This window comes from Heliangelus exortis, chromosome 2 (assembly GCF_036169615.1).
Source record: "Heliangelus exortis chromosome 2, bHelExo1.hap1, whole genome shotgun sequence".
Taxonomy (NCBI): domain Eukaryota; kingdom Metazoa; phylum Chordata; class Aves; order Apodiformes; family Trochilidae; genus Heliangelus; species Heliangelus exortis.
The window spans coordinates 36,947,491-36,968,635 of NC_092423.1; the positions used below are offsets into that span (position 1 = coordinate 36,947,491).

Below are 21,145 nucleotides of genomic sequence, written 5' to 3' on the forward strand. Positions count from 1 at the left end.
GGTGAGGTTCTAACAAAAGTGTCAAATTTCAAACAAAACTGGCTTCTCAGAAGAAAAAGGAAAAAAGAGGAAAGGGTTTTTCATTTATAGCTAAATTAATAAAATGAAAAGTATATTCATATGAATTCAGGAAAAAGTGTCTTTAAGATATTAATGAAAGATAACTGGATGTTAACTTTTTTAATATAAATACACAAAACTTTCTATCTCCTCGCAAGTAAAAATTGATACAGTGAGCAAGTTGCTTTTATGAGGCTTAATTACTTCTAGAATTATTACTCCATTACTGATTTTGAACTGCCTGAGAGCTCTTGGTATCTAACAGATATAATACTAACCTGTTTTATCATTCTTAATACATTTCTTCATATACCACTTCATTAATCCAAAAAGCCTAAGTTACACGTGTTTTCCAATTTTACTTGCAGATATTAATAAGGACATAATTCACAAGTTTTTGAGTGATTTATAGTATTACGTAGGATGTGTGTACTTCTTGTGTTCAGGTAAATTTCCTGGGTTTTAATTTCTGACCATTACGTAAATCATAGCATAGTTGGAAGGGACCTGAAAGATGATCTGGTTCCAACTCCTTCTGCCACAGGCAGGGACACCTCCCACTAGACCAAGTTGCTCAAAGTCCCACCCAGCCTGGCCTAAAACACTTCCAGGGAGGAAGCATCCACAACTCCTCTGGAAAAGCAGTGTCAAGGTCTTATCACCCTGAGGACAAAGAATTAATTCCCAATACCTAATCAATGCCTACCATTTTCCAGTTTGAAAACACTACCCCTCATCCTACCACAACACACCTTGATAAAAAATCCCTCCCCAGATTTCCTGCAGGCCCCTTCCAGGTACTGTAAGACCACTATAAGGAGCCCTCTCTTCTCCAGGATGAATAACCCCAAATCTCTCATCCTGTCTTCATAGTGCTCCTGTCCTATGATCATCATCATGGCCCTTTTCTTACCTATGATGAAAATGTTTTCGTCTGTAATTAAGTTATTATTGATTGTTGTCTTGAGACAGAGAACTCAGTTTTAAAGTATTTTTTATTAGAGATGTCAGCTTTCATTTACATAGAACCACGGAAGTTGGAAGAAACCTCTGGAGATCATCTCATCCACCCACCCTGCTCAAAGCAGAGTCACACAGAGCAAATCAGAGAGGACTGTGTGCAGTTGGCTGTCGTGTATCACTAAGGATGGAGATTCTACAGTCTCCCTGAGAAACTTCTTCCAGTGTTTGATGGCCTAAAATCCCCATATAACCTTCTCTGCTCCAGGCTGGAAAGTTCCAGCTCTCTCAACCTCTCCTTATAGAAAAGATGCTTCAGTCCATTAATGAATGACTTTTGTAGCTCTTGCTGGACTCTCACCAATACATCTGCCTCTCTTTTATGGTGGAACCCAGACCTAAACGCAGCACTGCAGATTTGACCTCACCAATGCTGACTAGAAGGTAAGGACCAACCCCCTCCATTTCCTAGCAATGCACTTTCTTAGGTATGTTCAACTTGTTGTCCACCAGGCCACTTAGATCCTTTTCTCTTAGGTGGCTCTCCAGCATGAAGTCACTACACTCCAAGTGCAGGACTCAGCACTCCCCTTTGCTGAACTACATGAGGCTCCTTTCAGCCCACTTCTCAAAACAGCTCTTGAGCAGCAGCACAACCATCTGCCAACCTTCACAACCTTCACAACCTGCACAACCTTCTCCAAGCCTTGTATTGTCTGTCAGCATGCTGAGGATGCACTCTGATCCATTATTCAGGTGATAAATGATGATGTTTAAACAGTAGTAGCTCCAGTATGAACCCCTAGGGCACACCACTGGTAACTGTTCTCCAGATGGACTTCATGCTGCAGATCACAACTCTTTGAGCCTGGCTGGCCAGATCATTTTCAGCCCACCTCACTGCCCATTTACCTGGCCTCTACTTGCTTCCTTAGTTTGTCTATGGGGATGTTATGAGAGACAGTGTTAAAAGCCTCACTGAAGTAAAAATAAACATCTACTGCTCTCCTCTTCTCCAACAAGTCAGTCACCTCACTGGAGAAGGCTGCTAGTTAAGCCTGATTTCCACTTTGTAAATCCATGATGACTTTTCTCAACCACCTTCTTCAACTTCAAAGGTTTGGAAATGGTTTTCAAGAGGATTTGCTCCCCTGCTTTCCCAGGGACTGAAGTGAGGCAGAGTGCCTTACTTTTGATCTTCCTTGTACTTGGTAAATTGTGGTAACTTTACCACTTATGACAGTGTGATGAGGTTCCACATATTCATTACTTGATTCTCTTTTGAGTGTCTGCTTGGGGAATATAGAGACTGGATGTGGCACTCAGTGCCATGGTCTGGTAACTGCAGCAGTAGTGGATCAAGGGTTGGACTTGATGATCTCTGAGGTCCCTTCCAACCCAGCCAATTCTATGATTCTGTGATTCTATATTTAGGGCAATGAGTTTGCATTGAGAAGTATGGTCACCCCTGTTCTACTACTGTAAGAGGTAGCTGACAGAAGCTATATGATTTCCTAAGTTCTTGCAAAATAAAAATACTTTCAACTTTCATAAATCAGATTCAAATCTTCCATTTTATGGGGTAGTTTTTCAATGACATATTCATCCCAACTATTGCAATCACATAAATACATTTAAATATGTAACAAAATAGCAATACCATGATTCAACAGCAGGTTTTAAAACTGAACAAAAGACTACCAACCATTTTTTCCAATCATAATCAAAGATTTCACAGCATCATCTTCTCCACTGCAGTACCCTAGTTTTTTTAAAGCATTCTCATTAGCAGTTCTTCAGTATTTAAGTAGTTTTCCCTCTCAGTGCAGAACCACCTTCTGGTTCCTCAGTGAATGCTGATTAGTTTACTTGAGTTTAGTTTGAATTTCATTACTCTTTCAACCTTTCTCTCTCTCTCAGACCCTGCTTCCCACCCCTGGAATGTATTCAATTGTTTAAACACATCTTCATCCCCTTGGGAATACTTTACCATTCAAGACGCTCATCTGAAATTTTACATACAATCCTTTTCCCACATTTTCAGTAACTTCAAACAGAATGAGGAAAAGAGAAGTGCTATAAAGTTAATCAATGCAATACAAACCCTGTAATACTTGAAGACACTAATAAAAGTTTGCTTGGTTAGTCAAACAAAAAGCAAAGCAAAGGAGGAGTAAGTGCTCTCCAGACACAAATCAGTTAGGTAAACCTTGGACATCAAAGAAAAATCATGTGAGCTAAAGGACAGTATTAGGATGAATGTCCATCAGTAAAACTGAAATGTATATAAAATTTAAAACCATTGTAGAGGTGGTCCTGTAATCAGCCCTGAAAATGAGAAAACAACTCAAAAAAAAAACCTCTTATCCATTCTAAAATAGAGCTTGTCGTAATCAATTTCCAGAAATTCAACCTGGGAGTAGACTTCAGGACCTTCAATTTCTGTGTTTCTCCAAGCAGTTTCATGATGAATCCTCAAAATAATATTACATGGCAGACCTGAAACCTGTATTAATTTTTGTTCAGCACATCTGATGAAATTTGTGTGCCCATAAACTAAACAAGAACTGATACAACAATAGAGAAACCAGCGTGTCTTAACTCTATGACATGCTTCAACAACAAAAAAATGTCTTTCCTAAGTAAAATATACAAGACCATACAACAGGCTTAATGGGCTGATAAGAATTCTGAGCTATCACTTGACAGATCATCTTCCAGATTAGAACCTCAGATTTATTTTATAATCCCAGATTTTTAAACAGTATTTTAGTTGTCACAAGTATGTTCAGAAGATACAAAATCTTTCATAACTTACAAGCATGTGAGCTTATAACATTTGTGTTATTCTTTTAGAGATCCTTGAAATGCCAGAATAAGGAAGATGGATTTATGTTGTTGCCCTTCTATCAGACATGTTGACTTTGTAGTGCCAATATTGTATCATCAGGAAAAGAAGTTTTATTTTGAGATATATTCAGAAACAACATTGTTAGATACTATTAGAAGTTACAAATCTCCAACTAGATTTATCTTGGAAAAAAATAGTTTCTCAATTTCCTAATAACCTCTTATAGAATTCGCTATGTGTAATTACTAATTAGAAATCACATCTGTTCAAAGTTGGTTAGCAATTCCTTTCACTGCTGGGCTTTCACTATAGTTCCAAGGTACTTGGTACTTAAGATTTTGATTAAAATGTGACATCTAAAGCACAAAAAGAGATTTTGCTATTTTTAAACTAGTTAAGATGCACACAGTAAAAAAGGTAGTAACCTTAAGTTGCTGAGCTCCATGTATTTGTATTTTTCCTTTTGTTATACACCATACATATACATACATATATGTATATATATATATGTTATGATAATTACACATTTATTAAAATCAAGATGTGAACAGAGACTGAAACTTGGAGAACTGGAGTGTGTATGTGTAAGGAGTGCAGACTGTTTGAATGTCTGATTTGTTTTCTTTTGTAAGAGCTCCCATCACAAAGCACTTAATACAATCTCAGTTTACAGGAAAAAAAATCACACCTTTTCTTCAACTGAGAACTGAGATACTAATTTTCAAGGAATCCTTGGCAAAACAGGGAACACTACACTTGCTATATTGCATTTCTAAAGCCAAATTTTTACTTGACACAGTAATTTGTTTTCTTTATGAAAGCTTTCTTGCCAAGAGTACAACTTACAACCTAGCTAAGACATGACTACATAGCAGGTGGACTCCTCCTGGTATGGGTTTCTTTGCTCTTGGCAAAGAACTCTATCCATGAAATAGCACAATGGTAAAAATTTGGCAATAAGCATATGTACTGAACAGGCCTAATATGAAATGGGTAGGAAACTGTTTACACCTATACAAAATACACACTGGTAGTACTACAAGTAAGCACTTCAGTCAAGCCAAATACATTTTACTTTATTCTTGACAGAGCACTTTAATTTAAAAAAAACAAAATAAATAAATAACGAAACCAAAACAGTACTAAGTAATAAAAATGAAATCATTATTAAATGTGTTTAAAATGGAATCAAAATACCTCACAGCTCTTGATTAGGTTACCAGATATTCCAGCACAATCACTATGTACTCTCATCTTGAATGCTTACAAAGTGTCTGTGGCTAATTTGCATACACGGATTTGTTCTTTACAAGAAAAAAACAAACCAAAACAACAACAAACAATCAAGAAAGCACTTTCTATATTAACATATTTCTTCCTACATTGTGTAGGCTAAATGGTAATACAGGAAATGAAAGAATATTAGGAAAGAATTTACACTGTAAATATTCATTTCCATATATAAATATTTAATTTGCACAACTGCTACACTTAGACATATATTTCAAAGCCAGGGCTTTAATATTTTACATCATTAAATATGTTTCTTAGTATTTTTATTTCATTTAATATTCCTTAAATGCTGAGGTATTCACACCTCACAATCAATCTCCTCTTAAAAAAAGGTCTTCCCAAATCTGATTGGTAAAGGAGTCTACATACCGGATCATGTCAACAATAAATCAAATCAAACGTCACTATGCTTGTTAATTCTCACAGATTTTTACTGCAGAACACTTTTCACACAAGGATTTAAAATAAAACTTTGTAAATTAATACTCAGAGCACTGCTCAATTATCTAAGTATCATTACTAACTGCAAAAACTGAGTCTTAACACAAAGATCGGATTCAGAAGTACTTCCAAGCACCTACTTCCCACTGAAGTCACTCAAAACAATTTAGGTCATAGCCAGAGAATCAGAATATATCCACATATTTTAAGTGTGCTGTGTTTCAGCTTCGAGAAGCTCCAGTTACTGGCATTCAAAATATTTAGATTAATACTTGGTGAAACAATACATAACTAAGTTAGTTGCTCTTCTTTTTTTTTTTTAATTATTTCAATGCTTTCAGCGAGATGCAGTGTCTCTGTGGGAAGCAGAAATGCTCCCCAGACAAAGAGAGCCACATACTGCTTCTGCTTTAATACTTTAAAATACCTTTTGGAGCCTGCTGCCCTCTTACTCTTCAAATGTAGCAAAGACATTACTTGCTTATGCCAACATCCCAAACAATAATGGCATCACAGTCTGCCAGAAGCCATTCTCTCTGCAAAGACTGAATTAGTCTTGCAAGCCATACTCATCCATCACAATATTCCATTTTCAACATAAGATGCTTCATTTAAAGCTGGGGAACCACTTATGACATCAGTTGGTCAACAGCTTCTTAATGAACTACTGTCAAAATAAGATTCATACTTGCAGCAACAATCCTACACTGCTACAAAGTTACAAAGAAGACACCAGTAACACCAGTCCTTCATTTAATTAAAACTTGTTTGCTTCCAGGGGTTGAGTAAACAGCTCCACCTTCCTCAAACACTTTCAAGGACACTCCTGTGTAACATTAACCTTCTCAACACCAAAGTCAACAAAATGTGTAAGAAACTTCAAAACACATAAAACCCCCACACTGCCACTGTGTCAGCAGTCCTACAAAATACAAAGCAAATCAGGCCTTTCCATGTTAAAAAGAATTGGTTTTAAATTAAGACTCTTGGTATTCAGCCTCCAATGAAGGGAAAACTTCCATCCACAATGATAGTCCTCCATGAAGATGGGCTACATTTCTGATTGAGGGTGAATTTAAGACACTACCATATATAAGAATGAATTAACGCTGTCAATAAAAGGCAGAAACACAGAGCTATAAGGGAGAGGGTTTTTTTCTGCAGACTGACGTCTCCATCTTTCATTTATCAGCCTTGTTCCTCAAGAGAGACCAATGGAAGACTATGGAAAAAATCTGAATTTATAGAATCCTAGAAAGCACAAAATACACACAGAGATTCATGGCAAATTATCATTTCTCCCAGTCTTCAGATCCTGCTAAGCCCACATTGTTTCAGTGTCAATATTAATCACTATCTCTCTTGCTTCCACAGGGATATAACTTCTCCTTTTTTTAGTATCTCCTCTGTAGAAGTTGAGCACCTTTTTCTTTCGGATTGCCTAACACAATTAGATAAACTCAGAGCCATCTCCCCAGCCTGTAACTGTTCTTGTTCACTGCCACTTTGTCAAATATGAAGAGGAATGCATATCTGAAGCCTGTCCAACTTTGCAGCACTGCAGCTAATAATGCAATATTACAAAATCAGTATTTTGATGATACTGATTTTAGCACTTTACTAACTCTGTTGGTTTTTTCTAATCTCCATCTGTGGATAGGTTGGAACTGTTGGTCAGTCTCAGTCAGCAGCTGTTAGTATTGATTATGTGGCCACATACAGATTCAAATAGCCCATGGGGGTAATAAACAGACTCCTCATCCTTCTCCACTTTGGACTAGACTATTTTGTATAACAGTCAGAAGAGCCTCTGAACTGACCTCAGTATATAAAATGTCTGCTGCATTTTTGCACTCTAGTAGATTTAAATACCTCTTAAGAGACATAATTGATCTTGCCTCTCTACTTATATTAGCAGATAGAAGGCAACTGCTGAAAAACCCATTAACTACAAAAGCTAATGCAACAGAATAATTTTGTAAATACTTATGTACTGGGAAAAGCTATTTAAAAATCAAGAGTTCCATTTTATCTTCTTACAACTTTATTCTCATTTCCAGTAATAATCAAATTTCCCAATCATTTTGCCTCACTGAGACTGCTGGAAGTTTAACATGCAGCTCTAGACAGACAACATTAATATGATCGGATCTTTTACTGGGCTAGAATTGCATTAAAAGTAGGGGGAAAAAAGGCTTCATGTCAAGGGGCAAACTAAGGAGAACAATAAAAAAGTCTGTACTACTGTAAGTGTTTGCCCTGGGAACGGAAAGAGCAACCACTAAGGACACCTACAAGTATGAGAGATAAATCCTACGAATCATCAGTCTTTGTGCAAAGTGTATCAGATTTCCAAAACACCACCATCCAAGGTATTAAAGTGGACTAGGTATGAAGAGAAATATATGAAAAATATCCATATGACTGGTGAGAGAAACAATAGGGAGAGGGATCTGAATCCAAAAGGAAAAGACCCATCATCTCTTCACCTATTCTCCCATGCCACCTGATCCAAGTGCAGTTGAGTCTTCACTTCCCCTTCCCCCCACTCCCAAAGTACAATGTGGTCTCCAGAATATTCAAGGCACAGGAGAGGAACAGGATTACAGAGACAGTGAGCATATGCAGCAGCAGTATAACCTGACCTGCTGTGGAACTGCACCTGCAGATGCCCCGTGGAGTTGCTTGATGAAGGACAAACAGAAACAGTGTAGAAAGTAACAGAGCAGACAGAATGCAAGGGAAAAAAAAAACAAGAGGTAAAAATGATGGACTGGTAACAGAAAAAGCTGTGAGACACAGAAAGATTGCCCTGAATATGCCCTTGTTTGACACCTTTCTTAACTATCAGAGACAGCCTACTGTCTAAAAGTCTAAAAGACTTTCAAAACAATGTTGTGACAAATGTGAAGGAATTAAAACCATGTTAGCTGGCTCAGAAAAATGGCAACAAGGGAAAACCAGGCGAAAACAGGTATTTAAGGAGACCAGCTGACAGGGCCTCAAAATGCTCTTTTAATCATAGCAGGTGATGTTGGAGTTTATGTGATGATAATTAATACTGCAGATTGTTCACTTTTAATAGTGAATCTCATGAAAAATAATGGATCCAATTCTAAGATCTAACTTGAAGCCCAGCATGTACTGGGCATTAAATATTGCTCAGTTATGAAGTCCAGTAGTAATGAAGAAAGCAGTATTTCTTCACTCCCAACATAGGAAGCCACAGTTTAAATGTAGTGGCTTCAAATCAAAAGCCAAGACTTGCTGATGAGAAGCACTATTTTGAACAACATATATTAATATACTCAGTGCAGTACCCAGACCATGAAAATTGCAAATTTTCTCTCAAGTCAAGGATAACTACAAGGTTGAGAACACCTGATTTAGTCATTAAAACTCAACTGCATGCCTATATGCCCAGTCCAAAGTGCTCCTCAAGAGTTAATTGTATGAATGTACTTTCCTCTATTCATGGATTATCTAATCTGTACATAACATGTAACACAGAATTTACTTTTTCTGCACGTTACATGCTCTGTTTTGGCGGAGCCCAAATTGTTCTGAAAGCAATGAAGAATGCAAATAACAGAACAAAAGTAAAAGAATCAGCTCAGTAAAAGTTCTGCTGAAAAGCTCAAGCAGTAACAGTGGGGTACTGAGAGTTACAGCTATTTGAACAAAATAGATTTAGGTATTTTAATTTTCAACCACAAGAAGTATTTGCAGTGCTGATATGGCCATTATGATCATCTTTTTCTGCATGCATCTCAGATGTAACATTTCCCCAATGGGTATTATTGTGCACTGTGTTTATCTTTGGCAGCATTTAAAATGACTCAATATTCCCTTTCTTGAAAGAGTATCCTGCTTCTGACAATGCTGAAGTATTGCATTGAGGCACATGTTAGAAAATATACTAATTTTATTTCTCTTACTACCTGCATTATTTAATAAACTCAAGTCCCTGCCGTTTTAGTCACTGTACAGATGGAATAAGTAAAAGTGCCTGCTCCAACAACTTTGAATCAAAGTATGAGGAAAAAAGAGAACAGATGGATAAAGAAAGAGTGGGGAGTACAAGGAAGCAATGGAAACTATTTTTGTTAGGGTGGTAGGAGGGCATGTGTCAATCTAGCTATAATTACGGGATAATTTTAAAAACCACTTCAAAGGAAGTAGGATGTTTACAGTGAGCCTGGGGATAACACAACAGGATGCATGACGATGGCTGACAACCTCTCATGCAATGGAAACTCCTGCTATCAAATGAGCAAACACAAGAAAAGTGAATGCAGCTCAGTTCGGACATACAAGAAAAAAGTAGAGAAATTAATACAGGGACAGAGATCATCAAAATGATAGGCAGAAGAACTGCATACATAAAGCAAAACTGTAATATTCAAACTCAGAGAAAAGGATAGTGTAGCTGAGATCCAGTAGAGGAAGAAGAGCTCTGGCTGTACAGATGACTAGGAAAGGTTATACTTCTAAAAACATATAGAAAAAACACGATCTGAATTATAAGTGCACATAGTCTCTCTTTTAATAACTTATAAGTTCAGGCAGTATTTAAATTATAAAACAAAAAAATGCAATGGAAGATTCAAGAAGTGTAAGAATGCTGTGAGTCAAGTAAAAAGCAGGCTAGGGATGGGGTAAGGTGACCTGGAAATTCAAATACTTTACTCTGGAGAACATACTTTACGTTGTTAAAAGATTAAGGGCATGGACTGGATTATCATTAAATTACCTTTAGCACCTACATTCTATTTTCTTGCAGGATCTTTAGTTATCTGAATAGCAACAGAATAAATGGCACTGCAATAATTTTGAAGTTATTCAGCTTTTTTTCTTACTGGCAGCCTGAGTATTTCCTACTTTAGCAACCCTTTCATTCTTGGCACCAGAGAACCAAAAAGCCTAGTCAAGGGCATAATTTTCCTTTTTCCTTATCAAGGCACTACAGAGAAAAACATGTACTCTTTTACTCAGAATTAAACACATAATGAGAAAATCTTCAGAAACCATTGATATTACAAGGTAATTCATTTCAGATGATTCATCTTGAAAAGCACCTTGACCCTGCAGGGCTAAAGCTGCCTGCCCTAAATAGTAGGATCTATTACATAATCCATACTTAGGCTTATGTCACCATGCTGAAGGTTTCTCATTTAGATGAGATCAAAATCTCTTTGCTATTTAGCATGGTCTTTAAGTCTTTACCATTCTTAAAGAAAGGATTCTTGGTCTCAGCTGTACTTCATGTAAATGTCAAGCTGTAATTCTATGGATCTTTGATTTCTATAATTTGAAATGCCCTTTTCACTGTTATTTTATGTGCCTAAATTACAATAACCTCTTTTTTTTTTGTTTGGGTTTTTTGTTGCTAGGGTTTTTTTGGTTTGTTTTATTTTGTCTTGCTATGGTTGAATAAACAAACTTGATTAAAAGTTTTGGGAAATAAAGAAAAATGCAGTAAGTTCTTTATAATATTTTTAAAACAACTTGTACTTACCTGCTTTCTGACACTGTACTATCTTCTCATATAAGCTATCTGTATTTTCAACCAGAGTCCTGACAGTCTGAATCATCTGTAGAAAAAATAAATTTAAATATATGGAAACATCATTAAAACTCAATTTTTACTGATTTTTTTTCATGTCTAGAAGATGCTTAAATTTGAACCCAAATGAACAAATCTAATAAATGTTGTTATCATAACAAATACACCCATTTTCCTCATTATGACCACACAAAGAAGTGCTCTAAACATAGTATTATAAAGACATAAACAATACAATGGAATTAGGTTGGGATCTTTGAACACGGTGAAATGCCCATACCATGATGCACTGCCTATCAAAAAGCTGCCTAGCAGAAATCACACAGCTATTTACCTATTATTTAATTCACTTTTGGTGGCTTGGGTGAGAATCTAGATGCAGGTTTCCTCCTCTCTAACTCTGGCATTCATGATGATGATGACTCACCACCCAGAGCTTCCTTTTTTCTAGGGATCATCCCAGTGCTTTTCCAGATTTGTTCCTCTACATTTTTCCTTTTTGTGGCTTGACCTGTGTTCACATATGAGACAACACTCTATGGAGGAAAATGCATCACTCAAGGCTGGGACTGGAGGTTAAGGAAAATAAATTATTCCTTTATCTGACCTTTTGAAAACTTTCATGGAAGCTCAGCTGAAAGTAAACCAATTAAGATAAAACCATGCAAATTTTTCAGCCTAGGGTATATATTGAGAATTAACAACTTTGCTTCACACCTTACCCACTGGTGTCTCTGGAATCCACTTAGGCAGATAAATTTCTTGCCACTAGAACAGTGACTGAAGTTTTGACATGTTACTTATGTGGGTGTTCATGTGTAACTTTCTTGTCCTTAGGAGACCACAATTGCTGTTATGAGCAGGAACAGCCCATGTTACAGGGAAAAAATCCCAAACCTCACTAGCACTCTGTCTCTGAGAAATATTAAGAGGCATGAAGAAGCCTTCTCCAGGTGAGTGACACCGAGGCTGTTTTTTTCTGAACATTGCTCGAAGTGAGACTTAAATCCATTTGGAGAAGCAGGCAAGAAAGCCTCAGATTTTTGATCATGGCAAGTTTACAAGTGAAAAGGAAGAACACCTGCACAGATGTACATTACAGACTACTATTTTCAGCTAAACAAAAATTCTGCTTTAAGTAAATGACAATGCATTTAAAATAAATCTGGTTCTATTATTTCAATTTAAAATTATAATAAAATTATGCAAGCCCTCAAAATATTTGTTTATGCTACATACAAACAACATGGGAATAAACAACTATAGACTATGTGGAGGTCAACATACTGGATAATTAAATCTTCAGATCCTAATTAATCTGTATTTAATTTCAAATAATCTATTTATCCTCATTTATATTATGTCAGCCCTTTAGAAAAAGAAATGAAAATTATATCAAATGAGGAAGAAACAACAACCTGATCACGTTGCTAAGCTGCAAGTGAGAAACTTTAGCTTACCCATTTTTCAACTGGATTGTTCTTTGAATAGAACTATCAATGTTTACTCATGCAAAAAACACACATAAATAGAATCGTGCCAATTACTAATTAGGTGCTTTGAATAGGCAGCACAATTGATCTCTCTCTTTTCTGAGCTCTAGTCAGAAGGATTCTCATATGAAAGGGTTCTCATTAACAGAGAATACCACAGTCATTATTATTATATACTAACGTCCTGAAAAACAAGAGCTATCCATGCTTAGCATTTCATTTTTCAAGGTGATTTTCAATGCAGCAAAACCTCACTGGAGGATGCTTTACAGCACCCTTTCAGCAAGTGAGCAATATACCATCAGTTATTGGAAGTATACTTTTGATTCAACTCAGCAATGTTTTAGTACTCGTTTAGTACTCTTTTAGTACTCTTCATTTAAATCCATTACAGAAGCAAATGTGTTACATGACATATGTATTGAAAGGTGTGGACACCACATTGAAAGCATTCTGAAATGTCCAACTTTTAAGCAGCACCACCATAAACAGGAGTGGACTTCTAATAAGCAGGTGATTCATGTTCACATTATTAAGTCCACCTCAAACTCAATAAATACTGATAAGAATGTCACACATACCACCCCTGAAACTGCTAGTACTACTCGATCCATGTAACTCAGTTCTCAAGAGTAAAAGGTTCAAGTTCAAACAGGAGTGACATTCAGCAAAGAAATATGTAGAAGTGATTAAAAGTAGCATCTCAATAGAAAGGAAACCACAATTTTCTTTGTCCCAAGTTCAAGTTACAGTCTTCCAGAAGACCTCTGAGCAAACCTTGAAAATATGTGATCAGTCTTCAGCAATTACAGCTTTCTGAGAACTACTACTGTAAAGTGATGAGAGGGAAAAAGCTGCCAAGGTCCCAGCAGGATGGATTTTTATTATTTTTCTTTTAAACGTTTTCTTCAAATCCCAGACTCATCTTAGAAATTCACATAGAAAAACCACACCCATTCCACGACTTGAGTCTTTCATATTATGTAAAGAAGGTATTGATAAGTGATAGATACATAGAGTCTTGTCTAATCACAATTTCAACAAATGCAGAGACATAAATGTGAGATCTACACTTGAGTCCTGTGGGGGCACATTTATGCCATTGCAAAGCAACTCCCAGTTATCTTTGAAAGGTCATGGCAATCAGAGGACATTCCTAAGGAAGAAAAATTCACTCCTATCTACAAGACTAAAAAAGGAGGACCAAGGAACTACAGGCTGGATATAGCAGATGGTTATGCTGCTACTCAGAGGGCCTTTGACAAGCTGGAGAAGTGAGATGACAAGAACCCCACAAAGTTCAGGAAAGGGAAGTGCCAGGTCCTGCACCTGGAGTGGAATGACCCCATGCATTCAGCAGTACAAGCTGGCTGGCCTGGCTTGGCTGGAGTTGCCACATCAGAGAAAAGGATCTGAGTGTCCTGGTGGATAACAAGTTGAACATACATTAGGAAGCACATCACCAGAAGACAGAGGGATTTGGTCCTTATCCTCTAGTCAGTGTTGGTGAGGCAACATCTGGAGCATCCAGTCCAATTTGGGATCTTCCAGTACAAGAAAGGTATGGACTTAATGGCCACATAGAGTTAAAGGACTGGAGTACATTTTTTACCATCCAGCCTGGAGTAGAAAAAGCTCAGAGGGGATCTTCAAACACTGGAAAAGGTTGCCTACAGAAGTTATGGAGTCTCCATCTTTGGTGATATTCAACATCCAACTGGACAGATTCCTCAGTAATCTGCTCTACCTGACACTGCTTTGAGCAGGGTGGTTGGACTAGGTGATCTCCAGAGGTTCCTTTCAACCTCAGTGATTCTGTGTAAAGAAGGATATTAGTAAAGCTGACATCTCTAATCAAAAGTTGTTTTTAGAACTGAGCTTTGTGGCTCAAGACCACAATCAATAACAATTTCATTAGAGATAAAATGGTTTTGCCCATATGTGGTTTTACCCAGACAGTCCAAAGCTGCTCTGTAACAAAGAACAACTGATCTTTCTTCTATCCAGGCACAGTCCAAAGCACCAATGTAAGAAAACACATCTGATAACTGCTACTTTCATACATACAGAGAACTCCTTACAGCAAACTAAATTTGCTTCAAAGCAATTAAGTTTTCTCACAAACATATTGTCTAAATTAGAATTTATTTCTCCAACTATGCAAGAAATTAAATTTACCACAGAGTCACTGAGGCTGGAAAGGACCTTGGGAAGTCAGCCTGTCCAACCCCCACTACTCAAGCAGGGCCACCTAGAGCAGGCTGCCCAGGACCGTATCATAAAATCACAGAATTATGGAATTGTTTGGGTTGGCAGGGACCTTGAAGATCATCTAGTTCTAACACCCCAGCAAGAGCAGGGACACCTCCCATTAGACCATGTTGCATAAAGCCCACCCAGCCTGCCCTTGAACACTTCCAGGGGAGGGGTATCCACAACCTCTCTGGGTAACCTGAGCCAGGATCTCACCACCCTCAATATTGAAGAATTTAGAAATATCTAATCTAAGTCTACTCTCTTCCAGTTTGAAACCATTACTCCTTGTCCTATCACTACATGCCCTTGCAGAAAGTGCCTCTCCAGCTTTCCCGTAGGACTCCCTCAGGTACTGGAAGGTGGCTATAAGGTCTCCCTGGAACCTTCTCTTCTCCACACTGGAACCCCTACAAGTCTCTCAGCCTGTCTTCATAGGAGAGGTGCTCCAGCCCTCTGCTAATATTCATCGCCCCCCTCAGGACTCACTCAAACAGTTCTGTGTCCTTCTTATGCCTAGGGGCCCCAGAACTGGGCACTCCAAGTGGGGTCTCGTGAGAGTGGAATAGAAGGACAGAATTACCTCTGTTTAGCCTCCTGGTGATGCTTCTTTTGATGCATCCCAGGATAGAGCTGGCTTTCAGATAGCTACTAATATATCCAAGGATGAAAACTTCACAACTTCCCTGGGATACCTGTTCCCATTCTCAGTCAACTTCACAGCCAAAAAGTGATTGAGACATGATTTTCAGACAGAGCCTCTTCTTTTATTGGGCAACACTGAAAAGACCCTGCTGGCTCTGTCTGCTTTGCAACCTCCCTTTCACACATTTGTACACATTAGTAAGATCCCCTCCAGACCTTCCTCTTCTTCAGGCTGAACAGTCCCAGCTCTCTCAGCCTTTCCTCATTGAAGAGATGCTCTAGTCCATCACCTTCATGGCCCTTTGTTGGATTCTCTCCAGTATGTCCATGTCTGTCTTGTACAGGGGAGCACAGAACTTGACACAGTGCTCTAGTTGTGGACTCATCAGTGCTGAAGAGATCATCTCCCTCTAACACAACATATATATTATGGTGTCATGAATATCATACTTTCCTTTAGACTTTAAAACAGAAAGGAAAACATCCTACATCTGTAAATGTAAAATTTACCATTCTTGTGAAAAAAAATTAGTAGCTAGTGTTATTTTTGAAACTGTCAGTAACAGTTTCCACACAGGAGTCAAAAAGACAACAGGAGATTAAGAATTTATTGAGAATGAAGAAGAGTACTACTCTTTGAAATATGCAGTACATTTAAGAGAAGTTGCTATGAATCTGACCTATTTTTATGCTCTTCCCCAGACATTCCATTGGACTACATTAGAGATAGAAGAGTAAACTAGAGGAACTCCTCTTCCTAGGGAGTCATATTATTTTATGCTCTTCTGAAGACTATGAGTCAGTCATTAGATGTAATGGGATTAGTGAGAAGATACAAAAACTGTTCATGCTTGAAACATAAAATGAGAAAATCTTGACTTCTCAGAAGCATTAAGTTATCATTATCACAGCTTTTCAATAAATGTAAAACAGCTCACACTTTACAACATTTTGCACAGGAATCTGAATATCCAAAATTAGACATTTGTTTCTGCCCCTGTGGAGTGATCAACGTAAGCTGAGGTTATCATCCGCAGTTCTGTTTTTGGAAGCATAATTGCAACCTTCAGTTCAGAATGACTGCCCTGTTATAAAACAGGAAAGTAAAAACTGATAATAAATAACTGTTTTTGAAGAAGATGCCCAAGCTATTCACTATATTTTCCAGCAATACTTTGTTTTCCATCAGTTTTTGTGACAGATCAACAACTACACAATCAGGAACAATTTAAATTCATCTCAAACCTATAATTATTGTAATTTATTCAACATGACAAAAAACTGTACCTGGGCTAAATGCAATATTAAATTGCAATGAATGATGTATGTTTTCTGTTATATCTCTTCACTACTGAACTGTATCCATTTATAACTTAAGAACAGTCCTAACTATAGAGACTTGACAATGAAAATAAACATACTGTACACAAACTCAGAGGCAATAATGGAAATAGTGAGACTATGTTATCAGAATTGAAATATTGGTTTTATATTGCCAACTCTGAAACTTACTGTTTTACCACACATTATAATAATCCACCACTAAGACTGAGAAAGTTCTTTACACCCTTAAGCACACACATACCTCACACCTTGATGATTTTTGCAAATCTGGCAGCATCATTAAGTCATCTTCAAGGGTACTTGGCTTTTTTAGCTAGATCAAAGTTGTTGTAGCTGTACAATCAACACAAGCAACTGTCCATAACAGTTCTTTTCCTATTAGAACACTAAATATAAGTTTAACATTTACTTCACCTATCGAGGAAAAGCTAATGATTTCAAAAGGCTAAGAATTTAACAGCAATTTCATGTCAATATGAACACTTGAAAAGAGATGTTGATAAATGCTTTTGGAAAATTCAGTCAAACTCATCTTCTACTGTTCCTTGACTTCAAAGAACTCCAAGAGATTAATGAGCCCTTGAAGTTATAAAAGCTGTATTGACTCTTCCCCAACCCAAGTTTCTTCAAGTTTCCTCTAGTTTTCTTCTTCAAAAGTTTCTACACATTTTCAAGGTACAGATGTCAGCTTGTCTGATCTGTAATTTCATGAACTTCCCTAGAAACCTCTTAAAACATTGGAACCACAGTAACAACTTTGATTGTTTCAAGTGAGAGGATGCACACAAAAATTACAGTTTCTGAGATCTTTCAGAACTCTGGAACTAATACCACATCTTTCTGGTAATTTTTTTCTCAGTCATTTTGCTTTCCTTGTATAATATCTTCTATCAGCATTTCAGTTAGAGATGAATTCTCCCGTAAGTCCTTCATAAAAAAGTGTGAAATGTGCAAGCTTAATTTTCAAGATAAAGGGATATATAAACTAATTTAGGGTTGTCTCTTTCTTTCTTTTCCTGGGGCTTTCTTTTATACAATTATCAACTAGTGGTCATTCACACTCTTTGACAGACTTTCTGTATTGTCAGAAAAGAAGTTATTGTTATTTTTAAGTCTCTGCATTCCTGAAATGTTTCACTGTTGCCTTTCTTATATATTTTATTTGACAATGGCAGAGTTAAACATCTAGCCTATCTTCCTCATCTGCTCTTCAGCTTTTTGGAAGATGCCTTCTTTCAAACAGCACTTTCTCATTTTTGTCCTTCTCAAATATTTGTTGATTAATGCCTATTTACTTCAAGCCACATATGTGGTATCTTCAGCATGTTTATGATGTCTGCTCTTTTGACCACTTCACATATTTTTTTTAACAAGGTTCCTTATTTTTATGTAATTATGCTCTTAAATATTAAAGCAAGCAGTAATAGCTTCTCAATCTTCTGTGAAAATCTTTAGTTCTTTGCTTTATAGGTCAGATGATGCTAAGAGTTAAATTGTAACATGGAACACCCATGAAGCCAACATGGGCAACATTTTTGAACCAACCAGGAAAAAAGAACACACAAAACTATCATAGTCTATTCTAGTCATATATTCCTCAGATAAAGTACCAGATGGAAGAATCTGGTGCATAAAGCAGATAGCAGCAACATGCTATGAAACACAAGATCCAAAAGCTGAGTTTGATGACAGGAGATTGGTGACCATCTTGAATTCAGCCTCCTCTGCCACAATCAGAAACTGAGTATTTAGATCAAAAGAAAGTTACACAAGACTTAAAGCAACCTCTTTGTTCACTGTTTTTAGGAGGTAAACTGGTAATTACCAGCACTGGACCTAGTAATTTTTGGTTACCCCAGAAGTCCGCAACCTTAAATAGTAATTTGTTGAACAAAAACTTCTCACCTGAAAAAAACTCTGGTACATTATTAAGCTGAGATGAAGTCGAAAAGTCCCCATCTACTTGTTCTCTCAAGATACAATTCTATAACCACAGCAGAATGACTGAAATCCCTCTTACTGTACCTGCAAAGTAACCATAACCAAGGACCTATATCAACAATGTAACTAATACAGATTTTATGAGCTACGAAAAACTCAACACAGATCTACTAATCATTCTTTTTTAGGCCCTGGGAAAGAGGCAATGTATATATCCTTCCATCAGAATTATGAGCTTGCCCCAATACAGAAGTGTGCCACCCATTTCATCTATACTGATATCAAGGTGAGTTTTAAACATAAAGAATATTACCAGTTTTGAGCTGTAGCTTAAGTATGAGAGGATTAATAACATTTTACCAAAAACTTAGCATTTCTTTTTAGATAGTCTTTTCATAAGTACTACTAGTACCAGTTGAGTCTGTAATCCTTTATGGTACAGTGTCAAATTATCTACATCTCAATGGAATGGACATGTTCAAATTCAAAATACAGGCCATCACATTTAGCTTATGTGACTGACCACATCTGCAGCTCCGTAACATGAAGCTAATTTTCATGTGATTGCATATGAAATCTGCTGTATTAAAGTCAGTGACCAAAATAAGCCAACAATAAGGGAACTGGATTTCACCTTACTATAGAGCTGTTAATCAAAAATCATAGTGTTTTCCAGATTACTAGCTTTGCTGTATTTCAATTGCTCCCATTTTCACCATCTCATAACCCTCCCACCAATAAACACAGCCCTGCTTTCAACTCTGTCCTTAGGGTGCGTATAAAATATCTGTTCATCCTACTTGATCTCATCTAACTAAACACAGACCTCCTAAACTGTACTCTGCAAACATTTTGAACTACACCATAACTTCAACGTTAAAAAACCCAAACCCAAACCCCACCAGAAACTGTGAAAAAAAATGGATCTAGCAGCATTATCTGATTAGTATTTATTAACATTTAGACCTAATTATTTTAACAGCCTTACTTTGTCTTCTCACATGGGTAAAGTTCTCTGGGTTTTCTGTGCTAGCTTTCTCTTCGAAGTAAATGACTGCTTGCAAAGTTCAGAAAACTTTATCTTCACCAGATGGGACACTTAATCCTCCACTAAGGGCACAGACGGTCAAGTTCTTAACAGTATCTGGCTTCATTTGTATGATCCTCTAGCATATCTTTGCAGTGCTATTAAAGTCATCACTGAATAATGCTGCAGACTTAAGATGAGATAATAGTTTTTTTCCTCTTGCCATAGCATAAATTTTTAAGGTTTACTTGCTGTTTATTTTAAGGTTATAACACATTTAAAAAAAAAAAAAACCCAAAACCAAACATGCAATGGTGTGGAAGAGGCACTTGCCTTAACTCCAAGCTTCAGTCTGCAGCACTGATCAGTGATGGGTGTGATGACACCAAGAGAGTGCATGCTGAAGTATCACATAAAGGAAGCTGAAGTTCATGAACAAGAGGGAAAAATAAAACATTGTTAAACAATAAAAAGGTGTTAGGGTGAAAGATACTCAGGAACATGAAGAACCTAGAGAAAAATATACAACTTAAACTTCTGTCTTTCTCAGGAATTCCTCATTACATTTGGCTTTCATTATTATGAACAGACAATTTCCTGTGTAAGCTTCTGGTTCTAATAACGTTGGTGAAAAATTACTACTAAATTAAAATATACACTATTTTAACCTGTGAATGGTACTAGCCTTATAGCTCCCCAATTAACCTAGTACTGAATGCTGACAAAATAAGAAAGCATCACGTGTAATTTGCTGACACATAAAAAACCTCAGTATCTAGTGCTAATTAACCTATTATCATTTGCCTCACTGTTTCTTTAAAAATGTCTGTATCTCTACTCTGCTGAAGATATTTTCACCTTTCCATGTCCCCTGCAGTGCTGCACTCTTTTGTAATTATTTCAATATGGACTGAATGTCCCACAGGCCTTTCTCGCTTTACTGAGCAACCATGAACCTTGGGAGTGCTTAAGCACTCACAAAGTAAAAAACCAAAATTGAATAATTAAACATCTTGGCTTAATAATGCTATACTAATCTTATTACCATTTTATAAAAAGGAGAGTATTTCTGGCAAATAAGAATCCCTCCACTGGTCAAAAATGTCATGATCCTGAAACAGCAGTTGTTTGAAAAAATCATTGCATGCCACATTGAGAAAGCACACAAGGTAACTAACAAGGTACTAACCAGGATTTATTTAATAAACATTTAACACAATGATATTAACTTGATTTCATGTTTACAGTACTTGACACATTGGAGGAACACA

At 36.9% G+C, this 21,145-nt stretch overlaps 1 protein-coding gene across 3 annotated transcripts in view; it reads right to left on the bottom strand.

Annotated features, from left to right (window-relative positions):
• The window catches only part of PLCL2 (phospholipase C like 2), a 98,527-nt gene that overhangs the window by 11,111 nt on the left and 66,271 nt on the right, over nucleotides 1–21,145 (bottom strand). For 2 of the 3 annotated variants that reach the window (XM_071735556.1, XM_071735557.1), the window contains exon 5: nucleotides 11,124–11,199. In XM_071735556.1, the coding sequence (XP_071591657.1) occupies nucleotides 11,124–11,199 (76 nt within the window). Of the gene's footprint in view, nucleotides 1–11,123; nucleotides 11,200–20,200; nucleotides 20,297–21,145 lie in introns of those variants that run through there. The other variant, XM_071735559.1, reaches the window with a different exon arrangement.